Source organism: Hypomesus nipponensis, chromosome 3, assembly GCF_054491055.1.
Source record: "Hypomesus nipponensis isolate SF chromosome 3, ASM5449105v1, whole genome shotgun sequence".
NCBI classification, from domain to species: Eukaryota; Metazoa; Chordata; class Actinopteri; order Osmeriformes; family Osmeridae; genus Hypomesus; species Hypomesus nipponensis.
Genome location: NC_140363.1, coordinates 14204968 through 14228176, shown reverse-complemented (window position 1 = coordinate 14228176; position 23209 = coordinate 14204968). Strand labels below are relative to the sequence as shown.

Below are 23209 nucleotides of genomic sequence, written 5' to 3'. Positions count from 1 at the left end.
ACACACAGAGGAGGTGGATATCCACCATCAGAGATATGATACATTGAGTGGGGGTTGAACTATCTGTGTTCAAGTTTTTAGATGCGTAACCGTGCCATCTCTGCTCAGGGTCTCTACCTGTCGAGCATGAAGTGCACGTCCCACACACACACACACACGTATACACACAGACAGTCTGCTGCACTCCAAATGGAGGCTCTAGAATTGGCTACGACTCTAGTTGGCTCTGATGTGTTCTGGGCCAGAGTCTGGCACTCTCTCTCTCTCTCTTTCTCTTTTCCTCTTTCTCACACCAAGGCTCATTTACAAGTCATTAATGGAAATATGATGCACTGTGAGCCCCACCAACGTAAATAATTTAGGAACAACTTTTATGAGATCTGATTAACATGTTGATTAACATGCTGGCATCAGATCTGAACAAGTTCCTATAGCGACAGGGAGGGGTGACAGTAGGCTGTGTACTGTACTAGAAATATCTACGTTCACCATAGAGTGTACCCGACTGTTATGGCTGCTCTCTCTCTCTCTATCTCTCTATCTCTCTATCTCTCTATCTCTCTATCTCTCTATCTCTCTATCTCTCTATCTCTCTCTCTCTCTCTCTCTCTCTCTCTCTCTCTCTCTCTCTCTCTCTCTCTCTCTCTCTCTCTCTCTCTCTCTCTCTCTCTCTCTCTCTCTCTCTCTCTCTCTCTCTCTCTCTCTCTCTCTCTCTCTCTCTCTCTCTCTCTCTCTCTCTCTCTCTCTCTCACACACTCTCACACACTCTCACACACTCTCTCTCTCTCACACACACTCTCTCTCTCTCTCTCTCTCTCTCTCACACACTCTCACACACTCTCTCTCTCACACACACTCTCTCTCTCACACACTCTCTCTCTCTCTCTCTCTGTCTTTCTCTCTCTCTTCTGTTCCCCATTTCTCGCACTTCATCAATACGGCAATTTTGCTGAAATGTTATCTTTAGATGAGCTGCATAATGCTAGTGAGCTGCCATTATGAGACGTAAACACGGTCTTTATTGCACTTGCAGTGTGAGAGGAGAGAGATGAAGGGGGTAATCTTTATAGACATGCTCTCTCTCTCTCTCTCTCTCTCTCTCTCTCTCTCACTCTCTATCTCTCTCTCTCTCTGTCTTACTCTCTCTATCTCTCTCTGTAGTAGCACGTGGATTGGGGTTTGATCTGAGTAACTGTGTTAATCTGGACAAAGCTGTTTATCCATCCTGACTTGTAGCTAACTGTGAAGAACAGGCTTTGAACAGGTTTCTCCTGCAGGTCCATGTCAGCCTGGCTGAGAGACTGGGAGAAACAGAGGAATCCACTGCTTTTAGCATGAGCCTCGCTCGTGCTCGTCTCTACAAGTACCTTTCATCTGACACCCCCCCCAAAGCTGTTTACATCTTCAACATGGAACAGGCTGTCAACGGCTGAGGGTTAGGCCCAACCTGACGCCCTCACACACACTGATGCACCCCACTCTCTCTTACAGTTGCATGTGCCACCGAACATGACAGTTGCATAGCCTCTCTGGTAGTCCCTCAACCTGTTTTAATGAGGATGGTTTCTTCAGTATCGCTCCTCGCATCAATTAGCTGCACAAACAGTGGAGGAGGAAGAGAATTGATCTGGTCCTTTCTGATGAGTCAGTCTCTTTCTTAGTCCCACGCACGCACATACAACACAGACAGAAAGAAAACACACTTGTCCCCCACAGTACACACATCCACAATCTCACATCAACGCAGATTCTTTGAAGATTGACGTGCTCAGGTGTCCCATGATGGAGGCTATAGACTGCAGTGTTTGCTGTGTTAGACCTTGGTCACTTAGCGTGTCTGTTCTACCGGTCTTGAAGAGGAGCAAGCCGCCAGGATGATTTGACTAAATAAATAAAGAGAGGTGAGATCTTGTGGCAAGGCTGCACGGTCAGCAGCGCGCACACACACACGCGCACACACACTCAAACGCTGCCCCCCCACCACCACCACCACCACCACCACCACCGCCACCCCCACTGATAAATAAGTTATAAACCACAATGTCAGGTCATTTCTCCCCCTGCACCGTCAACCAAAAAGCCCTCCGCACAGCACACTATTGGCCTCTCCAGATACTTGGTGCTTTTATCCTCAGCCTGTACCAGTAATGTGATAGCTTGTGTGTGTGTGTGTGTGTGTTCGCTGCGAGCTGCTTTTCTTTTATTGATGGTGTTGTCAGTGGAAGCTCATCACTGCCCAGGGAATACCTGTCAGGGCTCAGAGAGTGCTAACATAAGCTGGATTTCTAACCTCAACTTTCACCCTCCCCCCTTCCCCTTTGCTCTACCGTACTCCTTCCTCCTCAAGTTCTCTCTCTCTCTCTCTCTGTCTCCCCCCCCCCCTCTCTCTCTCTCTCTCTCTCTCTCTCTCTCTCTCTCTCTCTCTCTCTCACACACACACACTCTTTCTACACTCTCTCTGAACTCAGCAATGTTCTTCTACTCTGATTCAATGTGTCAAATGGCATAAATTACCCTGTTAAATACGAGTTTACTCTGAGCAAGGGTTGGAGCAGGCAACAGTTTAATTACTCAAGTCAAATCTCAAACCAATACTAAAGACTAAAGATTGTCCAATTGCCTTTGGCCATTTTGATGGATGAGGGGGATAGCTGCTACCCTGAGCACTGCTGTACTACAGGCAAGAGTCTGGTCCAGGTCCTGGCAGGGCTGCCGGTGCTGTTACCAGCCACAGAGCTGTAGATGCATACGAGCCATCTACTGTACCCCCTCACCTCCCTACACACACACACACACACACACACACACACACACAGACAGCCACACACCTACCCAGCCCTACCTACCTCGGACCAGGATGCTGGTGGACTTCTTCGCAGGGTTGCCCACGTTGTTGCTGGCCACACAGCTGTAGACGCCGGCATCCTCCAGGGTGACGGCCGGCAGGGTGAGCGTGCCCCCGTTCAGGACACTCTTCCTGGGAAGCTCGCCGGGGCTGCGGACCCAGGTGAGCGTGGGGGTGGGTTCGCCTCCCGCCGTTACACACACCAGGGTCACCGTCTGGCCGGGGTTCACCACCATGGGGTCATCCACCAGGAGCTTGATGGTCGGGGAGGCTGGGGGGTTGGGAGGGTGGAGGGTGGGGGCACAGAGGGGAAGGAGATTGGGTTTGCAAACAATAACCCCCCTCTTATAATGCATGACATATGAAATATAGATTCAATATTATATACCCGATAAACTCCCCGGTTTCTGATGTGTTTTGAGTGTGGGTCCACTTGTGGGTCCTACCTGTTCTGTTGGAGAGGGAGAAGCGCACGCTCTTGTCGGAGAGGCCGCAGACACTGCGCACCGAGGCCACGCAGCTGTAGTTGGCGTAGTCCTGAGGACGGAGGTTCTTCAGCTTCAGGATCTTGGTTTCCCCCTGTGAGACCACAGCACGGCAGTCAGGTCAAAAGGTCAAGGGTGTGCCATTCAGCACCATTTTTTTTGTGTGAAAGCATTGAGTAATACAAGATGACACCCAGACTGAGGTGTGGCGGTCTCACCTGTGTGAAGAGCAATTCCTAGACAAGGCGGAAGTCATGTCAAGTCTCACCTGTGTGAAGAATGGTTCATAGATCTCCACTCCCTTGTCCGAGCCCTGGGAGAGGAACTCTCGTCCGCGGCGCCAGCTGTAGCGGACAGGAGGGTTGGAGTTGGCCACGCAGCGCAGGAACACGGTCCTCTCGTAGTAGAACTGCTCCTTGGCCTCGCCTATACTCTGGTGTACCGTAACCTCCGGATCATCCAGGACTGCAGGGAGGCAGGGAGGGAGGGAGGGAGGGTTTGGTTACCCAGTCTCTTCTGGTTTGCAGTGAGGGTATTTTAATGACATCAAGCTAACTAGGAACAGTTTTTGTCACTTGTTGTAGGGTTAGACGGAGTGGTCAGCCGACACTTTCTTCTCCCCTCTCTCCTCCCCTCTCTTCTCCCCTCTCTCCTCCCCTCTCTTCTCCCCTCTCTTCTCCCCTCTCTCCTCCCCTCTCTTCTCCCCTCTCTCCTCCCCTCTCTTCCTCCCCTCTCTTCCTCCCCTCTCTTCTCCCCTCTCTTCTCCCCTCTCTTCTCCCCTCTCTTCCTCCCCTCTCTTCCTCCACTCTCTTCTCCCCTCTCTTCTCCCCTCTCTTCTCCCCTCTCTTCCTCCCCTCTCTTCCTCCCCTCTCTTCCTCCCCTCTCTTCCTCCCCTCTCTTCCTCCCCTCTCTTCCTCCCCTCTCTTCCTCCCCTCTCTTCTCCCCTCTCTTCTCCCCTCTCTTCCTCCCCTCTCTTCCTCCCCTCTCTTCTCCCCTCTCTTCTCCCCTCTCTTCTCCCCTCTCTTCTCCCCTCTCTTCTCCCCTCTCTTCCTCCCCTCTCTTCCTCCCCTCTCTTCCTCCCCTCTCTTCCTCCCCTCTCTTCCTCCCCTCTCTTCTCCCCTCTCTTCTCCCCTCTCTTCCTCCCCTCTCTTCCTCCCCTCTCTTCCTCCCCTCTCTTCCTCCCCTCTCTTCCTCCCCTCTCTTCCTCCCCTCTCTTCCTCCCCTCTCTTCCTCCCCTCTCTTCTCCCCTCTCTTCCTCCCTCTCTTCTCCCCTCTCTTCTCCCCTCTCTTCTCCCCTCTCTTCTCCCCTCTCTTCTCCCCTCTCTTCCTCCCCTTCCTTCTCCTCTCCTCTTTTCCACTCCTCTCCACTCCACTCCTCTCCTCACACAATCTGCCCTCTTACAGGGAAACAGGGTTTGTATGGTACGTACACTTAAGCATATAACCTCTTAACAACAGGCAAGATTTGCATGATTTATTTATTCTGTGTGTCTTCTGTTGCGGCGTGGCCTGTTCTAAGCATACCGCATGAGGCACTGGATTCCCATTTAAATATAATTTACAGAAATGTTTCTTTTTTGTCTGCTGCACTTTGGCATCAGCACAGAGAATCGCCAATTTGTGGGAACCGTCTGGTAGAACATCAAAAGACAGACTCTTCAAACCATCCTGAAGAAGAAAGGGAGGTAAGAAAGAAGTTCAGGAATCCACAACTTCAGTCCGTAATTGTCAATTGTCAAGTGCAGACAGACACTCAAGCGAGGCGCTTTAAGAAGTTTTGACAGACAGAGAGACTAATGCAGTGAAAAGAACCACTTAGAAACTCCACCAGATAGAGGGGCTTTTAAAACTGTGGTTTTGGCGAGAGCTTGATAATTACTAGAAAAGTGCTTGACAGGGGAGCCAAGGGGCTCTTATGGTCTACTTCAGGATGCAGAGAAGTACCTTGATAAAAACAGAAACACTCCACAGACAGAGTGCCGTGGGCTGACCAGGCTCACTTCCTGTGAAGCCCCATTACGACGTCTCTGCATGTTTAATTATGTAGAGTGGTCTTGCATGGAGGCCATTCATGCCCTCGCTGCGCTCCACGCCAGCCAGTATCTGGGTCAGCTCTGGACTCCAGACCTATCCAAGGGTTTTCGGCTTGGCGCGTTCTTCTCTCTGTGTTCCTTTTGTCACTGTGAGGAACATTCCTAAACTCTTCACTTCTTCCAAGTCTTTACTTTTCGTTTTCCCTGTCCCACGGCAGCGTTTGGAGATCTGTGGGACAGCCTCTTCTCTTCATCGTGAGGGAGGACAGGATCAAACATATGTTCAGTCTGACATTTATCTTGGAAATGGGTGCCGTTTCGGAAGAGCTGCAGCAACCGTGCAGCATATTGAGAAAGAGCTATGCAAATAGTAGTTGGGGGAGGCACTGAAATGTGCTGAATCGTATCATAACAGCAAAATGTCACGAGAATCAATTCACAATTATCCTCTGCGATCAAGACTGTCATATCAGAGTGATTAATTAGTTTCAGATGTATACTGTAGCTAAAACAATCACTCCCTATACATAAACATACATTTAACTATGCACACACACGGAAAGGTCAAACTGACAATAATCAGGAGCTATAGTGTGTGTTAGCTGGGGTGGTGTACGTCAGCGTGTTTGTGCGCGTGGGTGCGTGTGTGTGTGTGTGTGTGTATGCTCGCAGCCCACTCACAATACACGTCAACGCGTATGGACTTGATGGCAGGCGAGCCTAGGCCGTTGTCAGCCTTGCAGTAGTAGCGTCCTCCCTGGTGCCGTTGGATCTTGGCTATGCGCAGCGTCTCGTTGAACACGCTGGAGTCCTGGAAGCGATCAGACGCGCTGCCTGCTGTCTTGGTCCAACGGACCTGAGGGGGGAGAGGGAAGGAGGGGGTGGTTGGGGGGGGGGGGGGGGGCGGTATAGGGTTCAGGGATGAAGGTCAGGTCCAGAGGGGGCGGGGGGGTTGGGGTGAGGGGTGAGCCCCAGGGGGGAGGAGGGGGGGGAGGGGGGAGGAGGGGAAAGGTAGATAAAGATAGAATGGACATCTGGTAAGAGAGGATTAAATGTGGACGGCAGGCTGGAGGACCAGAGGTAATCAGGTCAGCCAGTAACACACACATCCATGCAAAAAAGGGCTGTTTTGTTACTGCACGTCTTCATATTTCATACAGTGCAGTATTGTAAGTCCCAGAAAGTCTAAACTGGTGTCACAACAGCTTTTGTGGATAGTTGTTTAGGAAGGAGTGCTGTCTGGATGGATGGGTCTGTGTGTTTGCCCATGCGTGTCAGTGTTCAGCCCCATGGACTGATGAGAGGTCATCAAACATTGATCAGGCAGTCTTGTGAGATTCCTCCAGAGGTAGCTACATGTGTCTAACAGGCATTAGCCATTATGGAGGGTCATATGAAACTGCTCCATGCCATGCGGGCTATCCCCCCTTCTGAAAGGCATGCTCAAGACCTGGGACTAAAGGAGATATGCACAGTAGGGCTCTGACACAATAGCATATAAATGTCAATATTCTTTAAAGCAGCCTTTTGGAGCGTAAAAAGTTACGAGTTTTTTTTGCTGTTACTTTAGAATTATTATTGAATTTATAGGCTCAAGAATGTCATGAACGACTCGAGGGTGTTTTATCTGAACCACGCACAGGGGCCGTGGTGTAAGGCAGGCTCACTGCTGCTGTCAGCAGTCTGACAGGCACAGAGTGCAATATAACCAACTTAAACCACCTCTGACCTCCAGCTTCCACCCTCCTCCTCCTCCTTCCCTTCCTCCAGTTCATACTGCCGAAGTCAGTCTCAACCTCAGAGAGTCGCTCTGTCAGTCTGACGCATGCACTCAGCTCTGCTCTGAGGTCAGCTGATCATGCCATCCTGGGATAGGCTGACTGTGTCGCTAACTGCAGCCAGTCAAGCATGTTGATCGGACAGATAAAATACATTAACCATCTGACGGATGGACGGATGGATGGAGATGGAAAGAGGGATGGATGATGGAGGGATAAGATGAGTGCTCCCTTAAGTACTTCCTCACACATTCTCTCTCACACACACACACACACACACACACACACGCACACACACACAGAGATTGACTGATGTCACTTTTCAATCCATTCATACAGAATCAGTCAGGCATGATTCAGTTTCCTGACCCTTCCCAGTAGTAAAGGGCTGATCTCTAAATTGTAAATGCATTGTGTGTCTGTATTTAAGTCTGTGTGCATGCATGTGTGTATACGTGTTTGTGTGTGTGCGTCTTTGTGTGCATGTGTTTCTATATGTATTTATGTGTGTGTTTGTGTGTGTGGCCCCCTGTGTACACTCACTCCACCAGTCAGCCAGACAAGTGGAGCAAATTGGCCATTCAGCCCAGACCATGGCCTTGCTGGTCCTGTGTGTGTATGTGTGTGTGTGTGTGTGTGTGTGTGTGTGTATGTGTTTGTGTGCATGTGTGCGTGTGTGTGTGTATTTCTTCCTGTGTGGCTGACCTACATTGCAACAAACCCCTCCTTTATCATTAGTTAGCTACTGCTCCTAAAATATGCGGCATGGAGCTTTACTGAGCTACCCAGTTAAGCCTGTGTGTGTGTGTGTGTTGAGGCTGTTCAGAGGTGTAATCAAGGTCCTCTAACCTCCCTCACCCTACAAATGATCCCCATCTCACTGACTAATTGGAAATGTCTCAGCTTTCATTTCCATTCAAGATTGAGTTTGTCAGCTAGTGTTTTCCCTCCCTCCCTCCCCCCCCCCTCTCTCTCTCTCTCTTTCTCTCTCTCCCTCTTGTTTAGAATAATAACCAGCAGAGATACGGCCAGCCTGGTCTCCATGACCCCGCCCATGGCGAGGGGATCCAATCCATTACATGCTCTGCTGAAGATGGGAGGTAGCATGGATTTGTTTACACGCATATTGGTGTTGGTTAGGAATAACATCGTATTGGAATTCAGGGAGCTTAGCCACGCTAGCTTTCTCAAATATGGTGTGTGTGAGTGTGTTTGTGTGTGTCTAGATTGGTGTGTGTGTGTGGTAATGGCATGCCCTATCCCAAGTGACTTTAGTGTATATTTCTGTGTTCAGAAGAAGGTGATAATTTTAACATTTCACTAAGCAAACAACAAAGAGACAGACTGTGACAGAATATAAATCTATTCATATGATGGATGGTAGTGTGGTCAACACAAACTGAAAATCCTGTATATCTGTCTACCTGCCTGTCTGCCTGCCTCCTTACTTGCCTGTCTGCCTGCCTCCTTGTATATCTGGTCACCTGTCTGTCTGGTCACCTGCCTGTCTGCCTGCTTACCTGCTTTTCTGTCTGCCTGGTTTCCTGCCATGCCATTATGATGTAATGATGATAACACCTGTGAGACAGACAGAAGTGGATGTATGGGAGAGGAAGCTGTTTGATAGAGTATAGAAAGCGTGGATTATAGAGTGAGAATGTGTGTGAGAGAGATGCAGGGAGAGCGTGTGGGTCAAAGAGAGAGAGAGAAATCTAAAGTATGTGTGTGTGACTCACTGAGAGAAAGTGTGTGAGAGAGAGATAAACGTGTGTGTATGTGTGAGAGCGAGCGAGTGAGAGAGAGAGAGAGAGATCCAGCCTCAGCACCAGGGCTCTGCAGTGACGTAGGGCCCAGTGTGGGAAAGACAAGCGAGCCAGCCCATTGGCTATTCTATTTATAGCTTCCTTCCTCCACAGGCTGTCATCAGCAGCAGCCTGCAGGATCTACCACAGGCCTGGTTGTGTGTGTATGCGTGTGTGTGTACGTGCGTGCGTGTGTGTGGGGGAGGACAGACAGTGACTGGAAGAGAGGAGGAGTGGAGAGGAGAGGAGGAGGATAGGAGGTGTGTCAGAGTTAGATGAATGTACTGTACAAAGGAAGGGTGATATAACAAGCCCTACACACAGTTCACTCACGCGCTCCATTTCAAAAACAGGTGGAAAGGCCAGGAGAATAGAAAAGAAAAGGAAAGAAGAGGAGAGAAGAGAAGAGGGGAGGGGAGAGGAGGAGGGGAATGGGAGAGGAGATGAGAGAAGGTAGAGGGGAGAAGAGGGGTTGAGGAGAGAGGAGAGGAGACAGGAGTGGAGAGGACAGGAGGAGGAGAACAGAGGGACAGGAGAGGAGTAGATAGGGGAGGAGGAGGAGGAGGAGGAAGAGGAGAAGAGAAGGAGAGCAGAGCAGAGCAGAGGAGGTTGTCACTTCTGGCTCCACTGGGCTGACAGTGTGACAGAGGAGAAAGGAGATGCCAAGGCAACAGCCAACAGCCGGCAGGCCTGGACCTGACCCAAGACAGCTCCATCTGAGACAACAAACACACACACTCTGGAAACACACACTATGACAAGGAAGAGTTGAGGAACATCGAAGGGGGAGGAGAGGATGAGGAGGAGGTGGATGCGAATACGGAGGAACAGGGCGAGGTGTAAGTAGAGTACCGTTGTCAACATCTGTGCGCGTGTGTATGTGTGTGTCAGATGTGTGTGTGTACGCGTGTGTCAGATGTGTGTGTTTCACTTGGAGGAGCGTGAGCCCGGCCCGCCGCAGAAGGCAGCTCTCTCATTCCCAGCTCCCCCTGAGAACCCATCTTCTCTTCCCTCTTCTTTCATTCGGCTTCGCACTCAGCCAGAAATTGCTCTTCAGAGCGTTTTTTGTGCATAGGAGCCCCTGAGTACTTTTGGGGCGTAAATGGCAGACTCCCTGGTGACGAGCTGCAGTTCTGCTCCAGCTGACTCTCCTCTCCCATGGCGTCTATCTCCTCCCCCCACGGGAGGTCCAAACACGTCTGCCTGATCGCTCTCATTTACACACACACTCCGAGCTCAGGAGGTAGAACATAGCTAGGTCACAGTGTGTGTGTGTGTGGGGGGGGGGGGGGGGGGGGAGAGCGAGTTTAAACAGAACCCTGTGGACCCTTTATGTGCATGTGTGTTCAGTAACGTAGGCGCGTGTGTATCTACAGTGTCACTATGACAGTAACCGAGGGGGGATTGGAACATAACTCTATGTTCCCTGTGTGTGCATGTGTGTACAGTAACGTAGGTGTGTGTGTGTGCACACAGTACGTGTGTGTGTGTGTGTGTGTGTGCGTTACCTGGGGTCGGGGGTGTCCCGTGACCAGACACTGCAGTTCCAGAGTCTCTCCCTCTCTGATGGTGTACACTCTCTCTGTGTAGCGCTCCTCCTCAATGTTGCAGGCGTGGCCAGAGTGCACGATGCGCACTGTGGGGGGCGCTGAGGAGACAGGAGGGCAGGTCAGAGGGCAACACGTGGACCAGAGGCCTCAGAGGACATGCTCACGGGCTTAGAAGAAACACTGGAAAACAGGTGATACATTCAGATGGGAGGAAGTAGCTTCTATCAGGCCTAAAGAGTTTCCATTACTTCTAGGAGTAACTCCAGTCTAAAGTGTTATACATGTAATATGTGAACTCTCCATGACACGAACACTGCGAGATGCTACGTGAATCTGTTGTGATTCATCACACCTCTCGCACTTAGCAACGCTGTACTCGCATGCTTGGTGATTTGCTCATGTTTACTCATTTACTCTTACATAAATACAGTCAGGATATTTGTCGTCAGGTAAACATAACTCACTGGTTTCATGTGACTTATGTGGTTGCGAATTATACCCAGGAGATGGAAAATGGAGATTGTTCCATTATGAATTTCTACTGCTGAGCAGCAGAACAAACGGTCAGACAGACAGGCTGGAGACAGAGAGACTGACAGGCTGGAGACTGGCAGACAGACAGACAGACAGACAGACAGACAGACAGACAGACAAACAGACAGACAGGCTGGATACAGACAGACAGAAAGAGGCAGGACACAGACAGACAGGCTGGAGTAAGACAGACAGACAGACAGGCTGGATACAGACAGACAGGCTGCAGACAGACAGACAGGCTGCAGACAGACAGACAGACAGACAGGAGGCGGGCAGCAGCAGCTCCAATCATCCCCCTTTATAAAGCCTCTCTCCTGGGGCTGCTGTAATATCCTGCTGCTCTACCTGCCGCCCTGGCAGCTCTTCCAGGGGACCGAGCCAGACTGCAGGAGTGTGCTCGAGATGAGCCAAATATCATGAGAGGATTGATGGTGTGAAAGTAGGCCTCTACTGAGACGCTCCCCCTATCTCAGGATATCAGCACACGGGAATAGCAGGAGAGAGAGAGGGGGGGGGGGGGGATGTTTAGCCAGGCAGTGTCAATCCACTGTAAGGGAAGTGCCAAATGAACCATACACACAACGCAATCAGTTATGCTAATTGCAAGCAAGAAATTCCCAAAATAACTTAACAAGCTAAAGGTTAGCACAGCTCTGCTGGATGTGAATACAAAGCAGAGAAGTATTCTTCCTCCTCTTCCTCCTCTCCTTGTGCCAGCTGCCTGCCTCCTTCCCTGTCCTACTTTCCTCTGTTCTCTATTTATAGAGAATGAGTCTCTGCTCCCCCAGATGACTCCACTAATATGCCATCCTGTGATGCCAGGCTTTCTGATGCCCGTGCCTCGCGCCACTCTGCGCCAAACAGGCCCCGGCGGACACCATGACAACCAGTTCCCAGCGTGCACCTCCTCAATTTGGGCCATTTCCATTGGTTTAGGGAGTGAGAGTGGCATATGGTTGAGGCCGAGCATATGGATCAGTAGAGGTGGAGTGGGATTTGAATAGGTGAACAGAGACAGGGAGGAGAGGAGGAGGAGAAAGGAGAGGTGAAGGGAAGGGAGAGAGGAGAGGAACAACTGCATCGTGCTGTAAGCCGTCTATAGTGCCGTCTATGACTGAAAATAGGTCCTGGATGAAGCAGCTTTTCTGAGGCTAAGTGAGAATCAGAGCAGTGCTCCAACACTATTTCTCTCTGGTCCCTTTCTGTCCAGCTGTGGATGTGAAGCTAGTGTTATACACCAGTCTTTGTCCTGCTGTTGTACGGACCCAGCAGCACAGCGATTCAAAGACACCAGGCTGCACGCTGGTCCAAGTATTGGACTTACCCCATCCAGCCTGCCTTACCACACCTGCAGCACCTACCAGCTTGGCTCCAACAGGCTGTACACCAGGACTTACACCTACACCAGGGAAAGCTTAAAGCATTAGAGCTCTCCTTGGCTCCACTGTCCAGACATTCCCACTAAACCAGGCTTTACAGTGCTCCTTTGAGAGGGTACGGAAACATCTCCCCTGAACCGGGCATGAGACCAAGCCCAGGACCTCCCAGGCATAGTGTTAGTCTACTGCAGTTCAGGAATTAGACCTCCCCCAGGAAGATTACGTCATGGATCCATATTGTGTTCACTGTCCTTTAATTCTATAATCCTTCCATTTCCTAATTCATGGAAAAAAGCTCTGCGCTGTTTACATGATTTTTGCTCAGAGACAATACCAGCGATTAGACTTGTCCCAAGCCACATTGCTTGACTAGCCAGGGGCAATTAGGAGACGTGTTAGTGTGTGTATGCATGAGTCTGTGTGTGTACACTGTACAGTGTGTGTGAGTAAGTATCTGTGCTTGTTGTGACTGATTAAATTGCTTTCCACTCCTATGGAATTAAGCTGCAAAACGCCTCATAACTTTTCATGACCACTGCACTGATTCCCGAGAGAAATCAAAACAAGGAAAGCTTGTTTCTCAACGGCACCATTGCCCGTCCACGTCGACTGACTTCCTGACGATCTCCCAGTTTCACCATGAAATGGCACCGTTCTATAACATGAATATCTTTCTAGAACATGAACGCCATTGGGAGAGATGTCAATGCCCTGCTGTAGGAGCACAGCCATACCAGGGGACAGGTGTGAGACAGGTGCGCCGCAGTCAGACACACGCTGCAGACCTATCACCTGCGGCGGGGACAGCTGCAACTCAGCGGGAGTCTCGTTCTAGAGCAGGTAGCGTGGCTGCACCCCGCCCGCACCCCGCCCGCACCCCGCCCGCACCCCGCCCGCACCCCTCCAGTCCTCAGCTTAGTCTGCTGCTGGGGGACCCGCCACAGCTGCCGCTCTACCTGAGAGCCAGCCTGTCTCCGGGACCTACAACATTTAGCGGTCAGATACACTTAGCCGGTCTCGCCGCCATGTCCCAGGCGGCAGCAGCTCGCTGCCTCCTCACTCAGCCCAGGGAAGATGCACGTCTCTCCCTCGCTTCTGTGCATCCGAGCTGCAAAGCTGCCTTCCGAGAGCAGGAAAATGAGACGCGTGGAAGGGGGGATTTGGTGCAGGTTGAGAAGTAACATTGGTAAGGCTGGAGAGATGAGAATGTTACCCAGCATGCACCAGCAGCGATAATCCAGTCAAAGTTTTAAGCCCCATAAAGAGATTTCTAGCAGAATGCAGAGCAGTGGCAGGGAAATGGGTTTGCGTCACACACCAGTGATCTGACTGTTTGTTCAACAGATTTCCCTAATTCCATTTGATTAGTTTGTGTAAAACATATATACAGCAGGCTTGCTAGCAACCTGGGGCCTTGCTCTCTGCATCGCAAACACATACAACTAATTAGCATATAATTGCTTCAAGATAGCATCAGCCAATGTATGGCCTTTTGACTCAAATAAAAAATCATCTTAACACAGCAACTGCAGCGTGTGCATGTGAGTGTGTGGTTGTACTGGACAGTAAAATAACATAATATATGGACTGGTCTGTGACAGTTATCAGTGGCTCAAGGCTCTCCCCGCCAACACAGCCCTCCTCTCTATCTGCTACTGTGGGCTGTAATAGCGCATGATCATTACCTTCTCAATAGCCTGTAAATTGCGAGATGAACACTAGCTAGTTCCTGTTGTTATTTCCTCCCTAACACAGCTATATCTGTCTGTCCACCCTCCATTATCTCACTCTATACACCGCCTGTTCTGCTGGGGAGCACACCAAGTTATCCCAGTCCAATTACACACACACACAAACTGAAACACACACACACTCACACAACACCCTAGGTCAGAGTGTTGTCTTTATGTTCCCATCATGCACAGGGGTGAACTGAAGCTTAGAATCGCTGACACAGTGCAGGTAGAACCTTGTTACCGCAGGCCCAAAGGAGCTGCTTAGGCTAGAGGAGGAACCAACTCATGTGGGCTGCTGTGATGGAGGATGGTAGCAGAGGAGGAGGTAGAGGAGCAGGAGCAGGAGAAGAAGAAGGAGGAGGAGGAGGAGGAAGAGGAGGAGGAGGAGGAAGGAACGCAGGAGGAAGAGAAAAGAGAAGCGAAAGAGAATAATAAAGCAGCTTATGAAGGCAGAAGAGAAGCAGTAGGAAGGAAAGGAACTGACGGAAAACAAAATAGTGAGGAAGTGGTGGAGGAGTAGCCCTGTTGGTAATAGCCCTGTTGGTAATGTAGGTCTTTAACACTGTGAGGAAGTGGTGGAGGAATAGCCCTGTTGGTAATGTAGGTCTTTAACACTGTGAGGAAGTGGTGGAGGAATAGCCCTGTTGGTAATGTAGGTCTTTAACACTGTGAGGAAGTGGTGGAGGAGTAGCCCTGTTGGTAATGTAGGTCTTTAACACTGTGAGGAGCCCTGTTGGTAATGTAGGTCTTTAACACTGTGAGGAGCCCTGTTGGTAATGTAGGTCTTTAACACTGTGAGGAGCCCTGTTGGTAATGTAGGTCTTTAACACTGTGAGGAGCCCTGTTGGTAATGTAGACAAAGAGTATATAAGCACAAGAGGCGACACTGATGCTTTTTGGTAACAATCACAAGGGGACGCTTTGGTTAAATGTACGTAGTTAAATATCAGCAAATATTCAACTGTAAAGTATTACACCTTTTAAAGGATCCCTTGGTTCAGTAAATCAGCCTCTGCTGGGTAGAATGGGATTTTTTTGAAAAAATAAAAATAAATGTTTGTTATGTCTACAAATTACTTTAAATGTGGCATAAGTTTAGCTAGCTTCCAAATACTGAGGATAGCCTACGGAAGTTGAGTTAGCCAATGTCGATGCCAGCTAACGTTTAGCTCTACATTTCACTGGGTCTTGCAGCAGTGCTTGATTTACTGAAATTATTATGAAATGTTATGTAATAGTCATTTGCCTACTTTAGCAAGTCACAGTCTCCCCTGATAGTGTAACTGAGATGACACAGTAAATTATTCCTATTTCAAGTAATAAACCCCCGTTGAAGTGTTGAGCATTAGCTCCACGGTCTGAGATCTTGGGACAAAGCCACTTTTTTTGTGTTTTGTTAATGCAGAATTCGGTCAAATAAAAATCGGTAAAATAGACGTAATGAGTGGCACATTAAGTGGGGCAAGTACATTTCTCTTCCAGACTTGCCATACCAAAAGATCCACTTGTCCCAGACAATCCTTAATGTCGAGCTCTGTACATGGCTAGACTCTTGATACAGATCAGAATCCATCATATCTTGGACACCCAAAATCAGCAAATCTCACAGCCAAATCAGCGCAATAGAAAATATGCTTTAAAGAAATTCAAACTAAACTTTTTGTGGAAAAAAAAAGTGGAAGACATGTCTGTAAGTCTGTGAAATAAACTGTAAGAAGGGATTTGATGATCACTAGTCTAGTGATTATGTTATTCTGTGTTGTCATCATTCAGGTTTATTTTTACAAAGCAGCTGATATTGCCAAAAGGGACAGCAAGCTAGAGGACTGCCGAGTCGCTTTCACCCCAAAATGGCGGACGCATAGGGCTGCTACTGGGCTCTGGTGTTGCAATGGAGCGTTCTATTGGCTTTCACTTCTTGTCAATATAAGTTATTTGATGTAAGTCTTTAACACTATGAGGAAGTGGTGGAGGAGTAGCCCTGTTGGTAATGTAGGTCTTTAACACTGTGAGGAAGTGGTGGAGGAGTAGCCCTGTTGGTAATGTAGGTCTTTAACACTGTGAGGAAGTGGTGGAGGAGTAGCCCTGTTGGTAATGTAGGTCTTTAACACTGTGAGGAAGTGGTGGAGGAGTAGCCCTGTTGGTAATGTAGGTCTTTAACACTGTGAGGAAGTGGTGGAGGAGTAGCCCTGTTGGTAATGTAGGTCTTTAACACTGTGAGGAGCCCTGTTGGTAATGTAGGTCTTTAACACTGTGACACCACAGGAAGGATGACTCACCCTGACAGACACCCAGTCGTCAGGACGACTGTCACTCACTCTGCCATCTCCACTCAAACAAGCACACATGCTCATCAAATTCCACACACACGCTCATTATGACAAACACGTGTGTACTTACTAAATCAAACACGCACACACTCACAAAGTCAAATACACGCACACACTTTACGTAAGTAAAACAGAGAGAAGGGGGGGGGGGAGAGAGAGAGTGACAGATACAAAGGGGAGACTTGGAGGCACAGAGATCTGTGACCACAGCTGACTCCAAAATGACTTGATGTGATTGCTAACCTCAACACATTTCCTATTTGTCTCTGTCTCTCTCTCTCTCTTACACACACGCACGCGCACACACACACACACACACACACACACCCGTCCTGCTGTGTCGCTGCCTAAGCTGCGGGGACATTTCTGCCTCCAATCAATAAATGGAACCGGAATTGTTTAAATATTCTCTCTCCCCTCATACATAATTCATGGCTGTTTGGCAGAGCAGCTGAAGAGAGATGAGATGAATGGTGATTCTGTCGGCAAGACATGTTTCCTCCCTGTGGCGAGAGTGATAGGAGTCAATACCAAACACTTGTGCAGTGTGTGGAGATAAAAGGCTTGTGAGAGGGACAGATTGGGTGCGAGTGTTGGAGATCCAGGGGGATCCAGCGCATGGATAATAACCCTCGTGTCCTTGGCCATTCTCTCTTTAGACTCTTCAACAACACCTGGCATTCCAAACCACAAAAAAACAAAAAAAAAACATTTAATCTGAAACAAAAAGCGCAGATGTTGTGGAGGCTTGTGTGTAGGTGTGTGTAGTGTGTTTGTGTGCGTGTGTTCAGTTCTGTGTGTGCGTGCGTGCACAGGGCAGGGGGAGGGGCACGAGGGCCTACACTAGCTTTGCCAGGCTAACGCTGTGTGTGTGTGTGTGTGTGCGTGCGTGTGTGTCATAAGCACCCCTGTGTATGTGTAAGTGGACATAGTCTAGCTAAATCCCCTGTGTGGCCACAGTACAGTGGAGCCACAGATGGCAATCAGCTGGTGTGACCCTGCTGTTGACCTCAGCAGAGCTGAGTGAGATAGAGAGACAGAAAAGAGGGAGACAGAGACAGGGGAATAGAGAAAGAGAGAGATGGAAAGAGAGGTAGGAAAATAGAAAGAGGATAGGAATGTAGAGAGAGAGCGATGGAGAGAAAGAAAGGGACGGTCAGAGAAATGCAAAAAGCAAACGTGAGATTTAATAAAAGTTTACTGTAATTACTCTGAAGAGAGGGTACCGAAGGTACAATTAATATTGCAACCGTTGGAGTCAAGTTTTGCAACTGAAGAAAAATGTCATGTTAGCGCTGATATTTCTTGGCTAATTGGACGTGCTTCCCTCTCTGTTCAGAGTATTAAAATACAGTTTGCTCTCATCTGATGGTTTTTTGCTTGAGCATATTCAAGGCCTCGCGTCTGCCAGGCTATATGCCACTATGCTGGGAGAAGGGAACAGTGCTCTGTAGAGACGCTGGCAGATGACAAGCTTTGATGCTAAATCAGACTCAAATATTGTAGCTGTTCTTGTACCATAATGAGACAAGGGACATGAGCCAGCTCTCACACTAACAACCGCCCCATACAGCAGTCCTGTCAGCCTGATACTGGTGATCAACACACAACTAGAGGAGACTGGATTCTGGAGAAACAACATTGTGATGCTGGGACTCCAACAGAACAATTAATGAATTGATTTTTATTCTGTTCCGTCCCATTCGGATCTCTTCTGCGCTGTTCTATTCTTTTCTATTCCGACTTCTCCTTTCTTGTTCTGTTCTTTGTGTTTTTTTCTATCCTGACCTGCTCCTCTGTTCTCTGCAGATTGTACCATGCCACAGGGTGCTGGGATTTTACCGCAGGAATAGTTGTGTCGTGTTTGAACACACAGGAGCTCAGTTTACAGTAGCTAATGCTTCGTCTCTACAGTTGAAGCGACTGTTAGCTGGTGTTTCAGAGAAGAGGAGTCATGTTGACTGTAAAGAAGCTCTGCACTGATGTTGCCAACACATTCAGAATGTCACTGTTAGTGACGAGGTTGGAGGTAAAGATGTGAACACAGCTGCCCAACCTACTCGCACACGTACGCACACGCGCACACGCGCACACGCGCACACGCACACAAACCGTCAAAGTGTCATCGTCTAACACCTCTTGGGCTGACACACATCATGATAAGATGTGGGAAATAACTTGAGGCTTGGAGGAGCCAGAGTTGGACATTTGTGATCTGAAACTGTCGGCCATCATCTTCCATCATGCTCAGAGCAGAGGACTCGGGTAGGCTACACCACACAGGGACAATCTATCAGGTTGATTGTGATCTGGCATGTTGATCGAAATGAACACACATATACAGTAAACATACAGACACACACACACAGAAACAAAAGCATGCACACACACACACACACAGAGAGAGAGAGAGAGAGAGAGAGAGAGAGAGAGAGAGAGAGAGACATAAGCACACACACATTTCCCTTGAGCTGTGCCCAGCAGTGGGCCAGCCAGCCATCCTCCAGGCACTCTGTCAGGACAGTGAGGCCTGGGCCAAGGCCGGGGATGATGATAGAAGATGGGATCTTAGCTGCAGCCTGGAGGCAGATAGCAGCGGACAAACACATTCTGTACATGATCATCACGTCTCAATCATCTCATATCTTTGTATCCTTCATCACTGGGTTGTCGGCTACATGGCCTTGGATGCCCCCCCCCCCCCATCTCCAGCTCTCATTCTCTTTTTCCACTCTATTTTCACACACTACGCCTCTGTCCCTTACTAGCACACACTCTTACAAATTCACCCACTCCCCCTCTCTTCCCCACTCCCTCCCTCCCTCCCTCTCACCCTGAGCAGCATGTGAGCCTCTCGTATTGGACCCCTGGAGCGGTCCTCGGCACTGCCGCATCACCGACGCCACGCCTCCCTGTTTACGTAACCAACGCAACCTATTTCAGGAACCCGTAATAACAGTTGAAAGGTATGGAGCAAGCAGAGCAGTCGAAAAAGTTTCAACTGAACAACTCTGTAACACCATTTGCATATGTAATGATGTTTTCTGCAGTGTGTGAAGGCTCGATGGCTCAGTTCCAGAACAGAGGCCTCCTCTGATTCGACGGAAAACCAGGTGGTCATTATTCATTCATCGTCCAAGTTTTATTTTTGTTTGTTAAACAAAGAAGGAGAAAAAACAAGGAAGAAACGTACGTGTGTAGATGCAGTAATGCTCACTGAACCCTCAGCACCAAGGGCCAGTTTGCCATGAAAATGTGTATTTGATTACTCTAATAACCTCTACTAGTGTAATCTCATCCAGGCTTTGCCGTGGAGCTGGGCTCCAGCGTAATTGGAAGCAATGAGACAAGTCATGCAGGAAATAGACCTCCTCTAGAACATGTTAGGAGCATCCAACCAGGAATTGATACTGCAGTGCATACACACACAGACATACACACAGTATACATACAACACCCATGCACCACATTCGAACATTGATACACCATAGACCGTCATGCAGAAAGGCAGCCAGTGACAAGATTGCACCATTCATCTTGCATGACGAGTGCATGTGTGTGTGTGAGAGGGGAACACAAACACATGACCCATGCAGTCAGGTGGAAGATCTACATTTCTCTACAGTCATCAATTCAATGACTCTCATCACCTTGTGTGAATTGGGCAGTCTACTGCATCAATGGACTGCAGTGAGGTTTACTGTGAGGAAGGTCAGTGGCAGCAGGAATGAAACCAGTCCCATCAGGCTGTGAGTAACATCCTATAGCTTTAGCTCACCGGCTAGCCTACTAAACCCAGACCTGGAATGGCTAACAAGCTGACTCTATCAAGGACATTCCCCCTCCTTCCACCTCCACCCCCCTCCTTCCACCTGCACCCCCCTCCTTCCACCTCCACCCCCCTCCTTCCACCTCCACCCCCCTCCTTCCACCTGCACCCCCCTCCTTCCACCTCCACCCCCCTCCTTCCACCTCCACCCCCCTCCTTCCACCTCCACCCCCCTCCTTCCACCTCCAGCCCCCTCCTTCCACCCTAACTTCTGTAAAGCCGCTCGTTGGATCTTGTTTTTCTGTCTTCTCAAGAGAGTGGCTGGGGGTCAGAGCAGGGATACTCATCACTCTGGTGTCTGTTCGCATCCACTCAGGCTCCGCTAAAACACTTTTACTACTGCAGCCCTGGGAATAGGCTGTGTGTGTGTGTCTGTGTGTGTACAAATGACTTCAATTAGAGAGAATCTCTGTAAAACAGGCTCTTTTAATAAAACTGGAACAAGGGGATTGTACATGGGTTAGGCCTACTGTTTAGAAGAAGACATACTGAACTGAACCCAGGTCTTCCTCACATTCCTGACATTCACTTATCTTAGCTTAAACCAGGTCTTATGAATGGGCGCTGGTGGATGACTGCTTTGCAGGCGACAAGCAGGGTAATCATCCTTGAGGGTTATGAGCCTTGTCACCAAACCACCTCCAATGCACACAAGGACACAGATTTGTGTGGATACATCACTTAACTTGACACAATGGAATTGTGTGCCCATGATAATCTTCTTAGCATATGTGGGCCAACACCATCACGTTGGTGTTGTCCTATATCTCATTAAACTCCTCCTATCAACATTTCATGTGCAAAGATTCCCAGATCCCTGCAGTTGAATGTGCCTCCCAGTTCAAGACAGCTCAGCACAGCAGCATTGGAGAACCACGTCTATGGTTCCTACTGAATAAAACAGGGATCAATCTACAGTGATGAGTGGAATTGAGTCATGACTGCTGGCTCAGTGTACTTGTGTGATCTTGCAGGTCGTGGGCCTGTCTCACACACACTTGCAAGCGCACACAGGCGCACACATCACTATTCATGCCTTGTCTGTTCTATTACGTGCCCCATTAAATTGCAGTAGACTTAACACAGAAAACAAAGTGATAAAACTGAGAGAAACGGAAACCATATTCTAACAGCCATTAATGAGACGTGCATACAAAGAGCTTTCATAGATAGCTTATGCCAGCCGTCCCAACCTTTTCCACTTCGAGGCCCACTTGCATAGCTCTAATATTTTAGTCGTAAATGTATTTGAGTGATTAAAGAAGAAAGAATCCATCAGTGCCACAGTAAGCACGCATTGTAAAGAGAGGTAATCTAAGTAACTACAACCGTGATAAGTATACGGGGGAAATAGGCCTGGTATAAAACTTCCAGTAAAGTTAGAAGTGTGACTTTTAATAACCAGAACAGGTTATATTACATTATCCATAGGGAACATGACAGACCAATTGTGTATGTGCAACGACTAGCAAGCAAGCTAAAACATGTTAGCTAGCTCGCTAGCAAATGTCCTTACTGAGTTAGATAAACCTTACCTTTGTAGTTGTGTTTCCCTATTGCTTGAAGGGCAGCAACAGAGAATCCTATGTACATCGTTAATTGTCATTTTGGAAAGAACCCCTCAAAAAACAGCTTTTTTTTTGTTAAATTGTTATGTTAAATTAGGCTTTGAAATCATGAGAAAATCAGCAGTCTTCTCTACTTTAGACTGGGGGGGAGGGGAGTGAAACTCCGCCCCTTCAAATGTATTGAATTTAGCAACAACAGCAACATTAGCTAAATCAATTGCAGATATCAGAACAGACCTACCTGCAGTCTCTGACCGTTTTATGTATTAATTACTTTGTCTTTGCATTGTACCAGCTGAGTATTTTTTTTCCATACTAGCTGAGTAACAGAATGCAACCGTCTGTGATCTGACATAGATAGGTCGCTGTGACGTAGATCGGTCGGGTTTTGGCTCCGCCTATACAAAACCTGAGCTGAAAACGGAAGAGAAACTGTTCAACAGTCTAACTCTACATTTCAGTGCTACAAAGTTTTCGTGCTTTGCACATGCTTTCAGGAACTCTTCACAAGTACTGAGAAGCAAATCATGGAATTTGCTTTACACAAACTTTAAGGCTTTGTATATTGCTCCCCCCCCCCCTCCTCCTCTCTATCCCTTCACTTGCAGCATTATGAACAGCCTTTCTTGCCTGATTATCCATCTTACGGGCAATAGAAGCAGGAAGAGTAGAACCACTGGCCCTGGGGTAACATAGAGGAACAGCTACAACATTGTACCACTAAACAAACCACTACCTCTATTTATAGATATGCCTTTGACATGCAGTCCTTTGTCAGGTATAAACTCTGAGCAGCTATGCAGCCGGGGTATAAAACTACAGTGATTCAGACTACATATTGTTCCCTCTAGATCTAATTAGATGTCATATAGCCACAACATCCAGAATGGAAAGCAGATGGCGGTTATTAGGAAACGAAGTGGAAAGCACACTACTGTATGACTGTGTAGGGCAAGTTACTGTAGCTTACAGGGTCTGCCCAGGGTCTTTGAGGAGCAGATCCAGTAAACTAGCCCTGGTATAGATACACAATGTCCCCAGACAGGCAGAGAGAAAGTCACTGCGAGAGACAGAAATAGAGAGAGAGTGAGAGACAGGGAGAGAAAGAGAAATAGAGACAGAGAGAGTGAGATTGAGAGAAAGAGAGAGAGAGAGAGAGAGAGAGAGAGAGAGAGAGAGAGAGAGAGAGAGAGCGATAAGGATGGTCAGAGAGTCACGATGGTTCTAGGAAAAAGACATGCAATGCAGTGTTCATAGGGTCTGTCAGATGTAGCCTGTAGCACTGTAGCCATCTAGGCTTTGGGTCCTACCTCCATAGAAGATCATTCAGCACAAAC

The 23209-nt window shown here is 48.5% G+C and overlaps 1 protein-coding gene across 1 annotated transcript in view; it reads right to left on the bottom strand.

Moving 5' to 3' along the window:
* mdga2a (MAM domain containing glycosylphosphatidylinositol anchor 2a) overlaps positions 1-21966 on the bottom strand; it is a 51892-nt gene extending 29926 nt beyond the window's left edge. Inside the window, exons 1-6 of the mRNA XM_084678053.1 lie at positions 21840-21966; positions 10452-10591; positions 6045-6219; positions 3599-3795; positions 3292-3424; positions 2847-3116 (exon numbers count right to left, since the gene is read on the bottom strand). Of these exons, the coding sequence (XP_084534179.1) occupies positions 2847-3116; positions 3292-3424; positions 3599-3795; positions 6045-6219; positions 10452-10591; positions 21840-21897 (973 nt within the window). The 5' untranslated portion in view covers positions 21898-21966. The remainder of the gene's footprint in view (positions 1-2846; positions 3117-3291; positions 3425-3598; positions 3796-6044; positions 6220-10451; positions 10592-21839) is intronic.
* Positions 21967-23209: the final 1243 nt, after the last annotated feature.